At 36.2% G+C, this 15,178-nt stretch overlaps 1 protein-coding gene across 1 annotated transcript in view; it reads left to right on the forward strand.

Moving 5' to 3' along the window:
- PPM1D (protein phosphatase, Mg2+/Mn2+ dependent 1D) overlaps positions 1–15,178 on the forward strand; it is a 50,793-nt gene that overhangs the window by 18,372 nt on the left and 17,243 nt on the right. The window contains exons 2-3 of the mRNA XM_077745569.1: positions 1,406–1,634; positions 8,609–8,733. Of these exons, the coding sequence (XP_077601695.1) occupies positions 1,406–1,634; positions 8,609–8,733 (354 nt within the window). The remainder of the gene's footprint in view (positions 1–1,405; positions 1,635–8,608; positions 8,734–15,178) is intronic.

A 15,178-nucleotide genomic window follows, 5' to 3' on the forward strand; every position in this document is an offset into this window, starting at 1 on the left:
GTGGGATTTTGATGAGAATATTTGGGTTCAGTTGGCCATCTTGAACTATAAATTATAGTTTGCTTAATATTACAGAATATTTCAAGCTTTTTTAAAAAATGTTTTTATGTCTTTATTTTATTTTGAGAGACGGCAAGCAGGGGAAGTCTAGAGAGAGAGGGAGACACAGAATCTGAAGCAAGCTCCAGGCTCTGAGCTGTCACCACAGAGCCCGGCATGGGGCTCGAACCCCTGGCAGACTCTGAGATCATGACCTGAGCCGAAGTCGGACGCTTAATTGACTGAGCCACCCACACGCCCCCAAGATTTTTAAAAGTTTGAGAGAACAAGAGCGTGCCCATGAGTGGGGGAGGGGCAGACAGAGAATCCCAGGCAGGCTTTGAGCTCAAGCTCATGAACCATTCATTAGATCATGACCTGAGCCGGAAATCAAGAGTCAAGTGCTTAACTGACTGGGCCACCCAGGCACCCCCAGAATACTTCAGAGTTTTTAAATAACAGCGAATTAGGCATTATAAGGTTTTGAAATTCAGTATTTGGATCTCTGCCACTTAATATTTGAGTTGTCTTGAGCAACTTTATGAACTATTCAAACTATTGATTTCTTTTTTTGCAAAATGAAAATAACGGGAATAATTTTACCTGTTTTAGAGGTTTGCTGCAAGTATTATTTTAGATTAAACATTTAAAGCTCTTAACACAGAACCTGGTACATAATAAGTGCTCAATAAAAATGTTATTTGTTAGATTATGAATATTCAAAACAGCTATTTCAAAAACAACTTGAGTAGCTTTTTTCCAAAAATCTTTTCAAAGAGAAATTAATAAATAGATGCTAAGCTACTGGCTGTAGAGGTATCAAAACTCTGAGCACATCCTTGCCACTAAATGTAGTTAGGACTAAGACGTGTGGAACTAGTTAATTAATCCTGTAATATATATTTTTAAATATTTATTTTGGGGACAACACAGGCGGGGACGGGTTGGGAGAAGGGGGACAGAGGATCCAAAGTGGGCTCTGTACTCACAGGCTGACAGCTGCAAGCCTAATGTGGTGCTTGAACCCACGAATAGGGAGATCATGACTGGAACCAAAGTCAGACACTCAATCAACTGAGCCACCCAGGTGCCCCTATCCTGTAATTTTTTTCTCCTAGAATTTGTTTGATGATTGTAATATAATTATATTATTTATAAAAGTAATTTATTAATATATTGATGAAGGAATTAACAAAAGTTCTTTTTGAATAGCTTTCAAAATATTCTTAAATTTTATGCTAATTCATCTTTTTTTTTTGCTAAATCTAGTCTTAACATGCTAATTCAGCACTCGTTGCCATTTTTATTCTGATACATTATTAATGCTTACATTTGGAAGAGTAAAATATTTTATTTCTTATTACAGCAGAGTGGCCAAAGACTATGACAGGTCTTCCCAGCACATCAGGGACAACTGCCAGTGTGGTCATCATACGGGGCATGAAGATGTATGTAGCTCACGTGGGTGACTCAGGGGTGGTTCTTGGAATTCAGGATGACCCGAAGGATGATTTTATCAGAGCTGTGGAAGTGACACAGGACCATAAGCCAGAACTTCCCAAGGAAAGAGAACGAATCGAAGGACTTGGTGGGAGGTAATCATTGTGCTGTTTTGTCTTTCCTATCTTGGTTCTATTTAGTCCTTTTCTGCTTTACCCTAACCGGACTGACCTTTATTCACTTTTGAAGTCACTTTCTCAGTATTATAGTGTTTTTAGTTAGCCTAATAAAGTACCCATCTGCATTCATACTTACCTCATTGTTTTGAATGGACTGTTTTTTTCTAATTATGGTTCCAGAGGGAAATACTATTTTAACGGGAGTCAAGTAACACCTACAAGGATTTACTGATTACCTTTTACAAAAAATACTGATCAGCATAACTTTTAGAATCTGAACAGAACAGCCCTTAGGGTTCTAAAGTAGAACAGTGTAATCTGCCTTTGAGAATAGAATTAGTTACCCTTCAGCTCTTTGATTTTTAAGTCAGATGTGCTGCAAACTTTTCTTCTTACTATTTTGTCTGTTTCAAGTTATTGTTTCAATGTGTAGTAAACTATGAACTGAAAGTGGCTTTAGCATATTTTAAGATGCACACTAAAATGCAAGATTATCCTAAAAATCAGAGGAATGAATAACATGAGAACATTTAAAAATTATTCCAATACTAATTTTTAAAAATTGAGGGTATGAGGCAAATTAAATAGAATCCAGTATTTTCTAAAGGTTCTAACTAAAGTCTTACCGTGATATTATTACTTGCCTCCTTTTTTTCCTTCTATTAGATCAAAATAGTTTTTTCAGAGTATTAATAAGCTGGAGAAAAGAATTAATATCCTTAAACTGTAAGGGGTTCAAAAATCAGTAAGAAAAACACTAAATCACTACCACACCCAGATAGGTGAATAAAGGAGAGGACTTTGAACAACAGCAACAACAATGCAAAAGTGAATAAATATTTGAAAAAGTTACTGAAATGAAACTATTTCTTGCTGTTGGGTTACCAAAGTTAAGAGAAACTAGATACTTCTCAATATTTTATAGTTGTGAAATGGGAATCCTTTTGTTAGGATTATAAATTGGTATGACCTATATAGAATATAATACACACCACTAACTTAAAAATGTTTATAGACTCTGTAATTTTGGGAATGTACGCTAAAATATCTGAAATGTGGACCAGAATATCTAAAGAGAGTTATTGATTGCAGCAGTGTTTAATGACTGTTGAAGGCTGGAAATAACTTGAAGGCCTTACAGTTGAAGAATTGTTAAACGTATTATAATGCATATTTATAACACTGAATATGATGTAGCTATTGAAAATAATGTTTATAGATAAATTCTTAAAAATGGTGTTAAAAAATTTTTCAAACATAGGTAAAGGTAGAAATAGTAGTAAAATGAACTCCCATATATATGAGGAATTTTTAGTAATATAAGATAATGCTTCAGAAAATTAGCAGGATATAAAATTATATTTGTAGTGTGATCTCAACTATGCAGAGAAATAAGAGTAGTATAGAAATACACCAAATGTTTATAATTTTTTGTATGATGATTTAGATATATATAAATATAGTTTCTCATGGTACCATTCCTTTGGTTAAAATTTAGGTAGCGTAAAATGATATACTTAAGAAGGTCTCTCAACTACTATTGCCCCACAGGCCACTCATTTCCTCTCCCTCTCAAGAAACCAGTATTACTATGTATTCTTTGATAGATATTCATGTACAATCTGATATGAAGCTATACCATGTATGGATGTACCGTCATTTATTTAACTAGTCTTCTTTTGAAGAGTATTTCTATTTTTTTGTTGTTGTTTTTACAAACACTACTGTAAAATGAAAAATCCTGGCACACAACGTTTTGTACATTCAAATATATTTGTAGGATCATTTCCTAGATGGAATTGCTAGGCCAAAGAGGAGTATTTAAAAATTTTTTAAAAATAAAGCAATTAATTTAAAATGCTTATTTATTTATTTTGAGAGAGATCAAGAGAGGGCACATGTGAGTGGGGGAGGGGGAGAGAGAGAATCCCAAGCAGCCTCTGCATTGTCAGCACAGAGCCTGACATGCTTCCTACAAACTGAGATCATGACCTTAGCCAAAATCAGGAATTGGACGTTTAACTTACTGAGCCACCCAGGTGCCCCAGGAACGCTTTACATTATTAAAAATTGTGGACCTCAAAGAACTTTTTGTATATATGGATTATATGTAATGATTTTACCATATTAGAAACTAAAAATGGAGACATTTTCAAATATTTAATTTATTTAAAAATAATATTAAACCCATTGTGTTAATTTAAATAACATTTTTATGGAAAAATAGCTATTTCTCAAAACAAATATTTAGTGAGAGGATTGGCACCATTTTACGCTTTTTAAAGTCTCCCTAACATCTGGCTTAATAGGGATAGCTAGATTCTCATATCTGCTCTGCCTTCAGTCTGTTGTAAGATGTTGTTTTAGTTACAGTATCAGAAGTAAAATCTGATCTTTCATAGATACATAATCGAAAAAAGTATTTTGTTTTCTATTAGTTTTTTTTTATTTAGTTTTTAATGTTCGTTTATTTTTGAGAGAGAACAGCATGTGAGCAGGGGGGGGGGGGAGGGGCAGGGAGGGGGGGGNTTGGAGATATGCATCTTTGATGTTATTCCAGAACTCAAAAAGAGTTTCTTAAAGGTTAATAGTAGTATGTATCATTGACCTTTTTATACACTCACATTAAGATCCATAGGTATATCAATTAAGAGCTGTTGGTTAAATGATTTTTTTATCCATGTGGGATTTTTTTTTATTAATAGACTTTATGTTTTAGAGCAGTTTTAGGTTCATGGCAAAATGGAGTGGAAGGTACTGAGAATTCCTCTGTATATCCCCTATCACCTCTTATATGTATAACTTCTCTTCACTCCTACATCAGAGTGGTATATTTGTTACAGTTGATGACCCTACATTGACATATCATTATCACCCAAAGTCCATTTTACATTATGGATGTTCTAGAGTTTTGACAGATAGATGATGACATATATCTACCATTATAGTATCATAAGAATAGTTTCACTGTCCTAAAAATCCTGTGTGCTTTGCCTATTTATCCTCCCTACCTCCTTTATTACTGGCAACCACTGGTCTCTTTACTGTCTCCATAGTTTTGCTTTTTCTAGAAGACCATAGTTGGAATACCATATACCATAGTTGGAATACAATATACCATAGTTGGAATGGTATAGTATATAGTGCTTATGTGTGATTTTGTAACATAGGCATTGGTCATTTGTAAAATATTGGTTTACTGAGTTATACATATCCAAATATTGACACATTTTATTGTATAATAGCATATCAAGATATATATGTAGCCTTTCAAAAATTCCACTGTATACACATGGTCTTTTGAAAATAATTTTGACCTGGCAGATACCCTGAAAAGATCTGGAAGGCAGCTATGCTCTCACCACTGGCAGACACCCTGAAAAGATCTGGGAACCACTTTTCTAGTACTTGCATGGAGAGACCTTCAACCTCCCTAGAATTTTAAAATCTGAGATGTGTAGTAGAGTACAAGTAGTTTTTTTCTTTATGGCCATTAGTAGCTACTTGAACAATTATCTTTTTTTTTTTTTAACTGATTAGAAGTCTTACCAGGCATAAAACCCCTCTGTAATGGGAAGATGACCTTGAGTTTACCCTCTTCTAGCACTGTTTGTCTGGTTAAGATAAATATGGAATGTTAGCTCTGTTATAAAGTAACATTGCTTATGGTATAATGATCCTTGAATTGGATCTATATCTGGTTAGAGAAGATTTTGAGTGGACTATAAATTTCTTTTGGGAAGCACAGACCTTCTTAGCTGCCCTGTATCATGCAGTTTGACTTGTGCAGGGACGGGCTATTACAGGACCCAGATTCCTGTGGCATATGAAGCTCATTGATGGAGGCTAGAAAATGGCTCTTGGGTTTCTGTTAAGAATCATTTCTGAAGACAACATGACTAAAGCTGCCATGCTGGCATCCTGTGTTTCCTGTTCTATATCCTACGAAGTTAAATGAGCCTGGTTTCATGCTGTCATCTATTTGATCCTATGAGTTTGAAGGTCAGTCTGTATCTGAGACCACTGCTGGTAGTCATGCAAAGTGGGCTTTGCAATGATAAACTGAATTCCTGTATATCCTTGGGTCTTTTTTGAGCTTTCTGCTTTTATACTGTATGTGTACCAGTAATTTTAAATGCTTTCTTGTAATTTTTAGTATCGGTAGGCCTGATCCCTTTTTATTAATCTTTAAAAAATATTTTCTTGATGATTCTTTATTTTTCTATGTGAATTGTTAGATTTTCTTTGATTCTTAGTAACTTAGAGTGTTTTTTTGTCTTATCACTTAAAATACTATCTGGATAGTTGGACAGATGCTCTTTGCCATTTGGGAGCAGGTGTCTTTTTTGCACAAATTGAGCTGTTTTATTAGAAGTTATTTCCTCCTTTCCCTCTGTCTCACCCTAGGCAACTGGCCAGTGCTCTGTTTTTTCAGCCTTCTGTTACTGCTCAGTCAGCTCTCTGCATATCAGGCTGTTTCTTTGTGTATGCCTTTTAATCATACAGGACAACAGCAGGGAGTACAATAAAAGCAGCATCTTTTATAACATTGGTTTTCTGGTACTGGATTTAAAACTTTGTTTTAACTAGAACCTTATTTTGTTTTTTGTTCTTCAGAAACAAAGAGAACATAATATCTTCTTTGACTATTAAGTATCAAGAGAGCTCCTCCTAGTTAGATTTATAATGGAAACAATTTGGGTAGCTACTATAATTACCTAAGCCTTAAATTTTAGGGAGCAGCTTTAGGAAAGAATAGGATTTAAGGTGGTATGAAGGCAGAATGATGGTGTCTCTTCTTGTGAATGGTAGATTTAATCTTTTACTCTCCTGTTTGTTTTTTGAGGATCAGCACTGAAGAAAGCATAAAATAACAAAATGACCACCTTTGATAGTCTAACTCTTGAGACTATGACCTAGAATAATATTGCTTTGAGGACTGTGAATTAAACTAAGTGGGTTCTCAAAAGGATAGCCAATAAAGAACTCTCTTAATTTTCTCTTCTATGTTATCATTGACAATGTTTTGTGATCATTCTGTACTTCATTCCTCCTTTGTGCTGTACGATATAGTTGCCACTAACCACAGATAGCTGTTTAAATTTATCTATAATTTAACTAAAATTAAATTAAAAATTCAGTTCCTCAGTTATCCCTAGCCACAGTTACAGTGCTCAGAAGCCACACAAAGCAGAGTGAACATTTCCATCGTTACAGAAAGTTTCATGAGATAGAGTTGCTCAAATCCCCTGGCATGCCCTTATCAGATAAGTTTGTTTTCTACTTCAGAAAGAAGGTTGAGGCTGTTCTGCCATATTCATGTTTTTCTTGGCTCAGAGGCAGAGTGGCCTTTTCTCATTTACATGGCTTATGCCTTTACTTTTCTTCTCTTAGTACTTTTATTCCATCTGTTATCTCTTTTTTCTCTAGTATCTTAGAGTAGAGATAGACAAGCTGTTGTTGGGGCAAGAATGGCTGGCAGCTGCTGAGGTATATGGCATTTTTTAGTGACATTCCTTTGAGGGTGGTTGCCATTATTTGTTCTATCTTCAGCTTTTTAAATCTTGAAGCCAGTTTCATTTTGGTGTTCATCAAGTTAAGGAAGGTACTCATGCTACTTAAGGTAAACATAATAAACTGGTAAGGGACTCATGTATATATCAGGATGTCTTAGCACTCATTAATTGTGAGAAAAATAACTGACAAGAAAACTGCATATTATTGTCAGCTGGCCTACTGTTGGTGAAATGAAATTTCATATTATAATCAAAGGATTTCTGGATGCACAGGAGCTCTAAGTGAGAAGACTTAATTAGATTATCTTAGTATCATCTGTCTCTGAGAGTCTTGGGAATCAGTGTCTGTCTGCTGCATGTATCTGTCAGGTGGACTTAATATCAATTAGGCTAATACAGTTCCTTGAAAATTCTCTTTGCTGCTTTTTCCCCCAACTTTTCTAGCCTTCCAGAGGAACATTTTACTTCTGTAGATTTTTTTTTTATCCAGATAGATTATGATTAAATTAACAGTTTACCATTTCAGTCATGCCAGGTAACTACTGAGAGACCATCTCTATTGCATTTTGATTATTTCTTTTTTTCTTCAAAGATTTGACTGTATTTTCATGTTTTAGGCACCCTGGCATGTACTAACTTCTCCATATACTAATTATAGATTTCTGTTGCTCCTATGCCAAATTCCTTTTTAAGAGTTTTCTTATTCTGTAACTCCCACATCTATATCTCTACAGCTGATCTGCTTCCAAAGTCTACTCATACTTCTAATTACAGAAATATTTCTATAATACATAGATTTCTATTGAGGTATATCCTATGCCTCAAATTTAAAATATTAAAACTGAAGTTCTGTTTTCAGCACCTTCAAATCCCTCAAAAACTATATAACCTTCCCTTTTTATTTTTCTTATGTTTTATTTATTTCTGAGAGACAGAGACAGTGTGAGCAGGGGGGGATCAGAGAGAGGGGAGACACAGAATCTGAAGCAGGCTCCAGGCTCTGAGCTGTCAGCACAGAGCCCGATGTGGGGCTCGAACCCATGAGCTGTGAGATCATGACCTGAGCTGAAGTCAGACGCTCAACTGACTGAGCCACCCAGGCGCCCCCCTTTTTAATTTTTTTATCACTATAGCCTCTTCCTTCCCTTAGTTTTCTTAGTTATAACATTATCTTGCTTTTTTCTCTGACAAGCTATCTACTATTTTTCTTCTCATTACTTACACTCTGTTCTGTCTGTCTCACCTTAGTAACCTCCAAATTCCCTATGTTCATCTACCCTATTTTGTCTTTGCTCTTTGAACAGTAATTTTGGCTCATGCAACTCTGTCTGAACCAGATAAGTCATTATTTTGTGATAATGTATTAGATATTTGACATTGAGCTACTTTAGTTGTTTTATTCATTTAAAGTATTTTTGTGAACTCTTTCTTCAGTGTGATGAACAAGTCTGGGGTGAATCGTGTAGTTTGGAAACGACCTCGGCTTACTCACAATGGACCTGTTAGAAGGAGCACAGTTATTGACCAGATTCCTTTTCTGGCAGTAGCAAGAGCTCTTGGTAAGTAGGACTTACTTGGTGAAATCCTATTACATTTTCTACAATTTATGGTGGTAACATAAAAGAGGAGACTAAGAACTAAACCCTCATTTGACAGATAATGGGTAGAAATATGCTGTTATAATAGTAAATGCTTTAACACTTAATTGATGGGAAGGTTAAAATATGGATTTCAAGGCCAGTTGCTTTTTAATCAGAAGTCATGTTCAACAATTTGCTGATTCCTATGTATACTTAGGGAAGTATATGTATGTCTACGTTGGTGTTACCCTTAAAACTGTTTTTAAATGTGCTTCCTTACTTCAGCCTTTTATATTTCTCTTAAGAACCTTTTAAGTTCTTTCTCTCTCTTTTTTAAGTTTTTTAAAATGTTTTTATTTCTTTTTTAAAAAAAATTTTAATGTTTTATTTATTTCTGAGAGACAGAGAGAGACAGTGTGAGGTGGGGAGGGTCAGAGAGAGAGGGAGACACAGAATCTGAAGCAGGCTCCAGGCTCTGAGCTGTCAGCACAGAGCCCGATGCGGGGCTTGAACCCACGAGCTGTGAGCTCATGACCTGAGCCGAAGTCGGATGCCCAACTGACTCAGTCACCCAGGCGCCCCAAGTTCTTTTTCTCTTTAGCTAGCAAAATAAATTGTTCATGACAAAATAAAAATACTTCTTTTCTAGTCTACCTGGTTTTGGAAGAAAGGCTAGAGGATTATAACTACAGAAATATCTTGCCTTGGATGTGCTAGTTAAATTTTCTTGTACAGCAAATTTCTTTTAGAAAACACAAATTTTTTCTTTCTTTCCTCTAACAGAAACTTGAGTACTGACTTAGTGCCAGGCACTGAATTAGGCTTTGGAGAGATTATACTGGTAGATCTATTCTGTTTGCTTTCATGGAGCAAGACTATGTAGTTGAGGAGATAGGCAATAAAGAAGCAAGCTTGTAAATGAAATAATTATGTATTAAGAAGTACTGTGAGGGAAAGAAATGGGGTTCTGTGATAAAAAATAATTTAGAATGGAAAAACTGTTTTATATAGTGTAATGGAAATGCTCCTTTTAGGAGGTGTTATTTTAGCTGAGATTTGATGGCTAAGAAAGAGCTATTCTTGTGAAGAACCTGCTAAAGAATATTTCAGGCCTGGATCCTGAATTGGGAAAGAGCTTGACATGTTCTAGGAATTACGAAGAGGCTGGAGTTAATGAGGCCAACCTGGGCTATATCATGGCAGATATTTGCATTCTGGTTTAAGTGTACTGGGAAACACTGAATAATATTAAGGTAAGGAGTAACAGCATTTGATTCGCATTTTCAAAAGATTATTTTACCTTTCATATTACTATCTCTTAATTCATTTTTGGTAATGAAATGCAGATAGACTCAATATTCATGGAACCTCTAGTCTAGTGGAGGATATAGAGAATAAATGAACAAATGATAAAATTGTTCTAAAAAGTATCATAAAGGAGTTAAACAAGGTGACATACCTGTAATTGGTGAGAAGATTAGTGGGTAGCGGCAGAAGGCTACATTAAAGAGGATGATCAAGCAACATTCTTTAAAAAGGTTTTTATTACTTGAGTTAAGACCTGAAGGAGGAGAAGGGGGCAAGGAAGAAAACAATCAAAGCAGAACTGTAGCATTCCCAAAAGTCCATTATGTAGTAGATATTTGATTTGGGAGAGGGAATAGAAGAGTTGTCCAGCATATATTCTCTCTTCCTACTAAATAACATGCTGAAATTTTGGAAATTATATTTCCCCTAATATGTGCAGTCTTAATTTACACATTCCTATTCAAGGTCCTTTTGTAAAACATAGATCAGCTCAGTTAAATCAGATTCTGTGTTCTAGGATTTTGAATTGTGAATCTACTAAGGACAGAAATTAAAAACAAAGAAACTGGATGGAATGAATTCATCCTAGGAATATTGACTTCCTTCGGCAGTGTCCATTGATATGGTTGGGTTTTCCTGCCTAAGGCTTGAAACTGCCCTGTATCCGGGGCGCCTGGGTGGCTTAGTCGGTTAAGCGTCTGACTTTCGCTTAGGTCATGATCTTGTGGTTTGTGGGTTCGAGCCCCGTGTCGGGCTCTGTGCTGACTGCCAGCTCAGAGCCTGGAGCCTGTTTCAGTCTGTGACTCCCTCTCTCTCTGACCCTCCCCTGCTCACGCTGTCTCTCTCTCTCCTAGAAATAAATAAAACATTAAAAAAAAAAAATTAAAAAAAAAAAGAAAAAAAGAAACTGCCCTGTATCCATGCTTCGTTCTCCAGCTTCTTGTCTGTTGTGTGAACTACTTGGATTTTCTTCTGAGTTGCCTTTTGGACCTCATTTAACCTGAGTTGGAAATTGTCATTTGCAAGCAAAGAATCCTAATGCAGGATAGAAGGGGCTTGATGTCTTTAAGGAACATAAATGAAATCAGTGTGAGAGAGAGGAGGTGGAGATGTAAAATGAAGATGGAGATGAGGATACTTACCCAATTAAGAATGGCCACGCAGGCTAAGTAATAAGTAAAATAAGGAGTTTGGTGAAGACATTATGGGTCGTAGGCAGGAACTAAATCCTACTAGGCTTTATAGCTAGACCATGATATGGAATTTTATTTTAAGTACTTTTGAGAAAAGGGCCCCTTGAGAAAGATGGCTCAGTTGGTTAAGCATCCGGCTCTTGGTTTCAGCTCAGGTCATGGTCTTGCTGAAGATGGGATTGAGCCCTGAGGCACTGGGCCCTACACTGAAAGCGTGGAGTCTGCTTGGGATTCTTTCTCTCTGCTCCTCTCTCACTTGTGCTTTCTTTCAACATAAATAAACTTTTGGGGCGACTGGGTGGCTCAGTTGGTTAAGCATCTGACTTCAACTCAGGTCATAATCTAGCAGTTCATAAGTTGGAGCCCCACATTGAGCTCTGTGCTGACAGCTCAGAGCCTGGAGCCTTCTTCGGATTCTGTGTCTCCATCTGTCTCTGCCCCTCTCCTCCCCTCCCCTGCTGGCTCTTGGTCTCTCTCTCGTTCAAAAATAAATAAACCTCAAAATATATACATACATACATATATACATACATACATACATACTTACTTACTTACTTACTTACTTTGGGGAAGGAATTGAGGAGTAGAGGAAGTATGCCACAGTGGTTAAGAGAGAGACTTTGGAGCCAAAATTCCAAGGCTTTGGTCCAATGTTTTTTACTCACTATGCAAACATGGGCAAATCACTTATTATATGTAAGTTACTTAATATATGGGCCACAGCTTTTTCAGCTGTAAATGGGGTTAATAATGGTACCTGCCTCATTCTGTTGTGAGTATTGGATGGCAGTATACTTTAAATGTTTATAATAGTGTCTGGCACATCATAGTGCTCTATAAATGTTAGCTGCTGTTGTTATTATTTATTAAAGTAGGACAGTGACTGATCCAGTTTTTTATTTTATTTTTTTATTATTTTATTTATTTAATTTTATTTAAATCCATGTTAACATACAGAGTAGTAATGATTTCAGGAGTACAATTTAGTGATTCATCACTTTAATGTAACACCTAGTGCTCATTCCAACAAGTGTCCTCCTTAATGCCCATCACCCGTTTAGTCTATCTCCTTACCCAGTACCCCTCAAGCAGTCCTCAGTTTGTTGTCTATATTTAAGAGTCTCTTATAGTTTGCCTCCCTCTCTGTTTTTATCTTATTTTTCCTTCTCTTCCCATATGTTCATCTGTTTTATTTCTTAAATTCCACATATATGAGCGAAATCTTAGGATATTTATCCTTCTGACTGACTTATTTCACTTAGCATAACACATTTTAGTTCCATCTACGTTGTTGCAGATGGCAAGATTTCATGATCACTGAGTAATAATTCCATTGTATATATATACCACATCTTAATCCATTCATCAGTTGATGGACATTTGGGCTCTTTCCATAATTTGGCTATTGTTTATAGTGCTATCCAGTCTGTTTTTAAAGAGTCATTTTGTCTGCTATAATGGCTAAAATTATAGGGCAATAAAATTGGAGGCAAAGATACTATTTAGGGGATGTAGGCACTTTACATATTTTGTAGAATTTTGCAGAACTAGAAGGCTATCTCAGTTACTCAGGTTATTCATTCATAGTGTAAGCATGTGATATAAGAGATCCTTCAATTCTTAGCAAGGAAAAAGAGGGAGGAAGGTGATAATTGGCAGAGAACTAGTATTTCTAAAGAACAGAGTTTTTTTTTAATGGGAAATTCAATTTGTAGGACTGAGGGCAAGGTCTTCAGGTTCAAAAAGTAAAGTGAACCTTCGATTTAGATGCTGGGGTGCCTGGGTGGTATAGTTGGTTGAGTATCAACTCTTGATTTCGGCTCAGGTCATGATCTTACAGTCATCAGATCTAGCCCCACATATGGCTTTGTGCTGACAGCTTGGAGCCTGCTTGGGATTCTCTCTCTCCCTCTCTGCCCCTCCCCTGCTCACATTCTCTCACACAAAAATCAATGAACATTTTTTAAAAAGTAGAAAAGTAGATGCCAAGTTATTTTGTATATATGAAGTATGTGTGAAGTATGACTTTTTGAAGTGGAAAAGAAGGAACAGGTGAAGGACTGGCCGAAAACCAAGAAAACTAATTGGTTTTTCTGTTTCAGATATTCTTCTGTTCAGAGATATCTCTAGAGCAATTCAGACAAAAAATAATTCATCCCCTGCTTAAATATCTTCAGTAAATCCTAATATTTCAAAGTACAAACTCTTCCATAATTGTCCTTAAAATCTGCCTCCATGAATCTTTCAGATGTTGGCTCTAGTTTTATGTGGTGAAATAAAAACAGAGCCATATATTTATTTTGCCTTTTGCCTAATGACCATCATTTACCTATTCAGAATTGGCTATCATGTTTCTCTAGTCTTTGCTCTAGGCTAATTTCAGACTCTTCATTATTCTTATCATATTTCTCTAGATGTTTCCTACAGTAAATGTTCCAGAAATGAGGACATTCTGCAAGACATGGTGTGACCAGTTTAAAGTACAATGGAAACATTTAGTTCCTGCTACTTGAGTATTATACTTCTGCTAGTAGAGTCCTGGAATTCTTCATTAGCTTTTAGTAATCATATCACATTTGTTGGTTTATTCAAATAGCTCTAGTCTTTAGATATTTTTCTTATTACTGCTACTAAGTCAAATTTCTATATTACATACTCTTTATTTTTGGGGGGGATAGTGTGAGAGTGGGGAGATGAAGACTGAATTCAGTGAGCATTCAGTGAGCTTCTTACAGAATGTATAGTCAATACAAAAGGTATTGATTGATGTATTTGGAGAGATTTTTTCTTTTTTATTAGAGAGAGAGCATGCAAGTAAAGAAGAGCAGAGAGAGGGAAACAGAATCCAAAGTGGGCTCTGTGCTGACAGCAGAGAGCCCAATGCAGGGCTCAAACCCATGAACTATGAAGTATTCCATGAAGTGTTCACATGGCTAAATGGCTAGCCATTGTGGTTAGCATAGATTTCTACAGTGGCTAGGAAGCTAGAGAATATAAGACTTCGAGGATCTCTTATAGCTTTGAGAGTCCATGGTAATATTTTTTAAATTGTTGATCTTTGAGATGTAAGGGAGATCTGGCTGTGACATCTGTCAACCCCCATTGATTGCCAGGATTTATTCTACTGATCTGGCTGGCTCCTCCCTCACTGCTCCATGTGCATCCCTCTTGAAGCTGCATAGTTGGTTGAAGAGGATGACCTTCCCTCTTAGAGGAGGACCCTTCTTCGGTCAAGGGTATATTAGTAGCTGTGCTCCCCTGCTAGAACCTCCAAACAAGCTCTCAGGGTCCATTGATAGAAGAACGTAGGGTAGTCAGGCTTCCAAGACTCCAGACACATCCAAATAGGCCTCTGTATGTGGCAGTCTGCCTTTCTTTATAGTAAATACATTAAACAAACAAATAAATAAATGTTGATCTTTGGATTAGCTTTCTGTCATAGTCAAAACACCTTTTTTTTTTAACTTGCTCTTTTCACTGTGTGTTTTTGAGATTTATTCACCTTTATAAATGTAGTTTTAGTTTAATTATTGACTGTTAGACATTCAGTATCACTATGAAACTATATTTTCTTCTTTTGCACCCTGATTGGAAAGTTGGTTATATCTATGCATTTGCTATTATGAAAAATGCTGCAATGAATGTATACATATATAAGATTTTTTTTAAGGCATGTAAATTAGAAGTGGAATTGCTGGGTCATAGTACATTACTTACCAACTTTTAATCTTCATTTTTGAGAGAGAGAGAGAGAGAGGGAGGGAGGGAGACACAGAATCTGAAGCAGGCTTCAGGCTCTGAGCTGTGAGCACAGAGCCTGATGCAGGGCTTAAACTCATGAAACTGTGAGTTCATGACCTGAGCTGACGTCAGACACTTAACCAACTGAGCCACCTAGGAGCCCCCACCTTTTAAAATACCAC

Source organism: Crocuta crocuta, unplaced genomic scaffold (assembly GCF_008692635.1).
Source record: "Crocuta crocuta isolate KB4526 unplaced genomic scaffold, BGI_CrCroc_1.0 scaffold333, whole genome shotgun sequence".
NCBI classification, from domain to species: domain Eukaryota; kingdom Metazoa; phylum Chordata; class Mammalia; order Carnivora; family Hyaenidae; genus Crocuta; species Crocuta crocuta.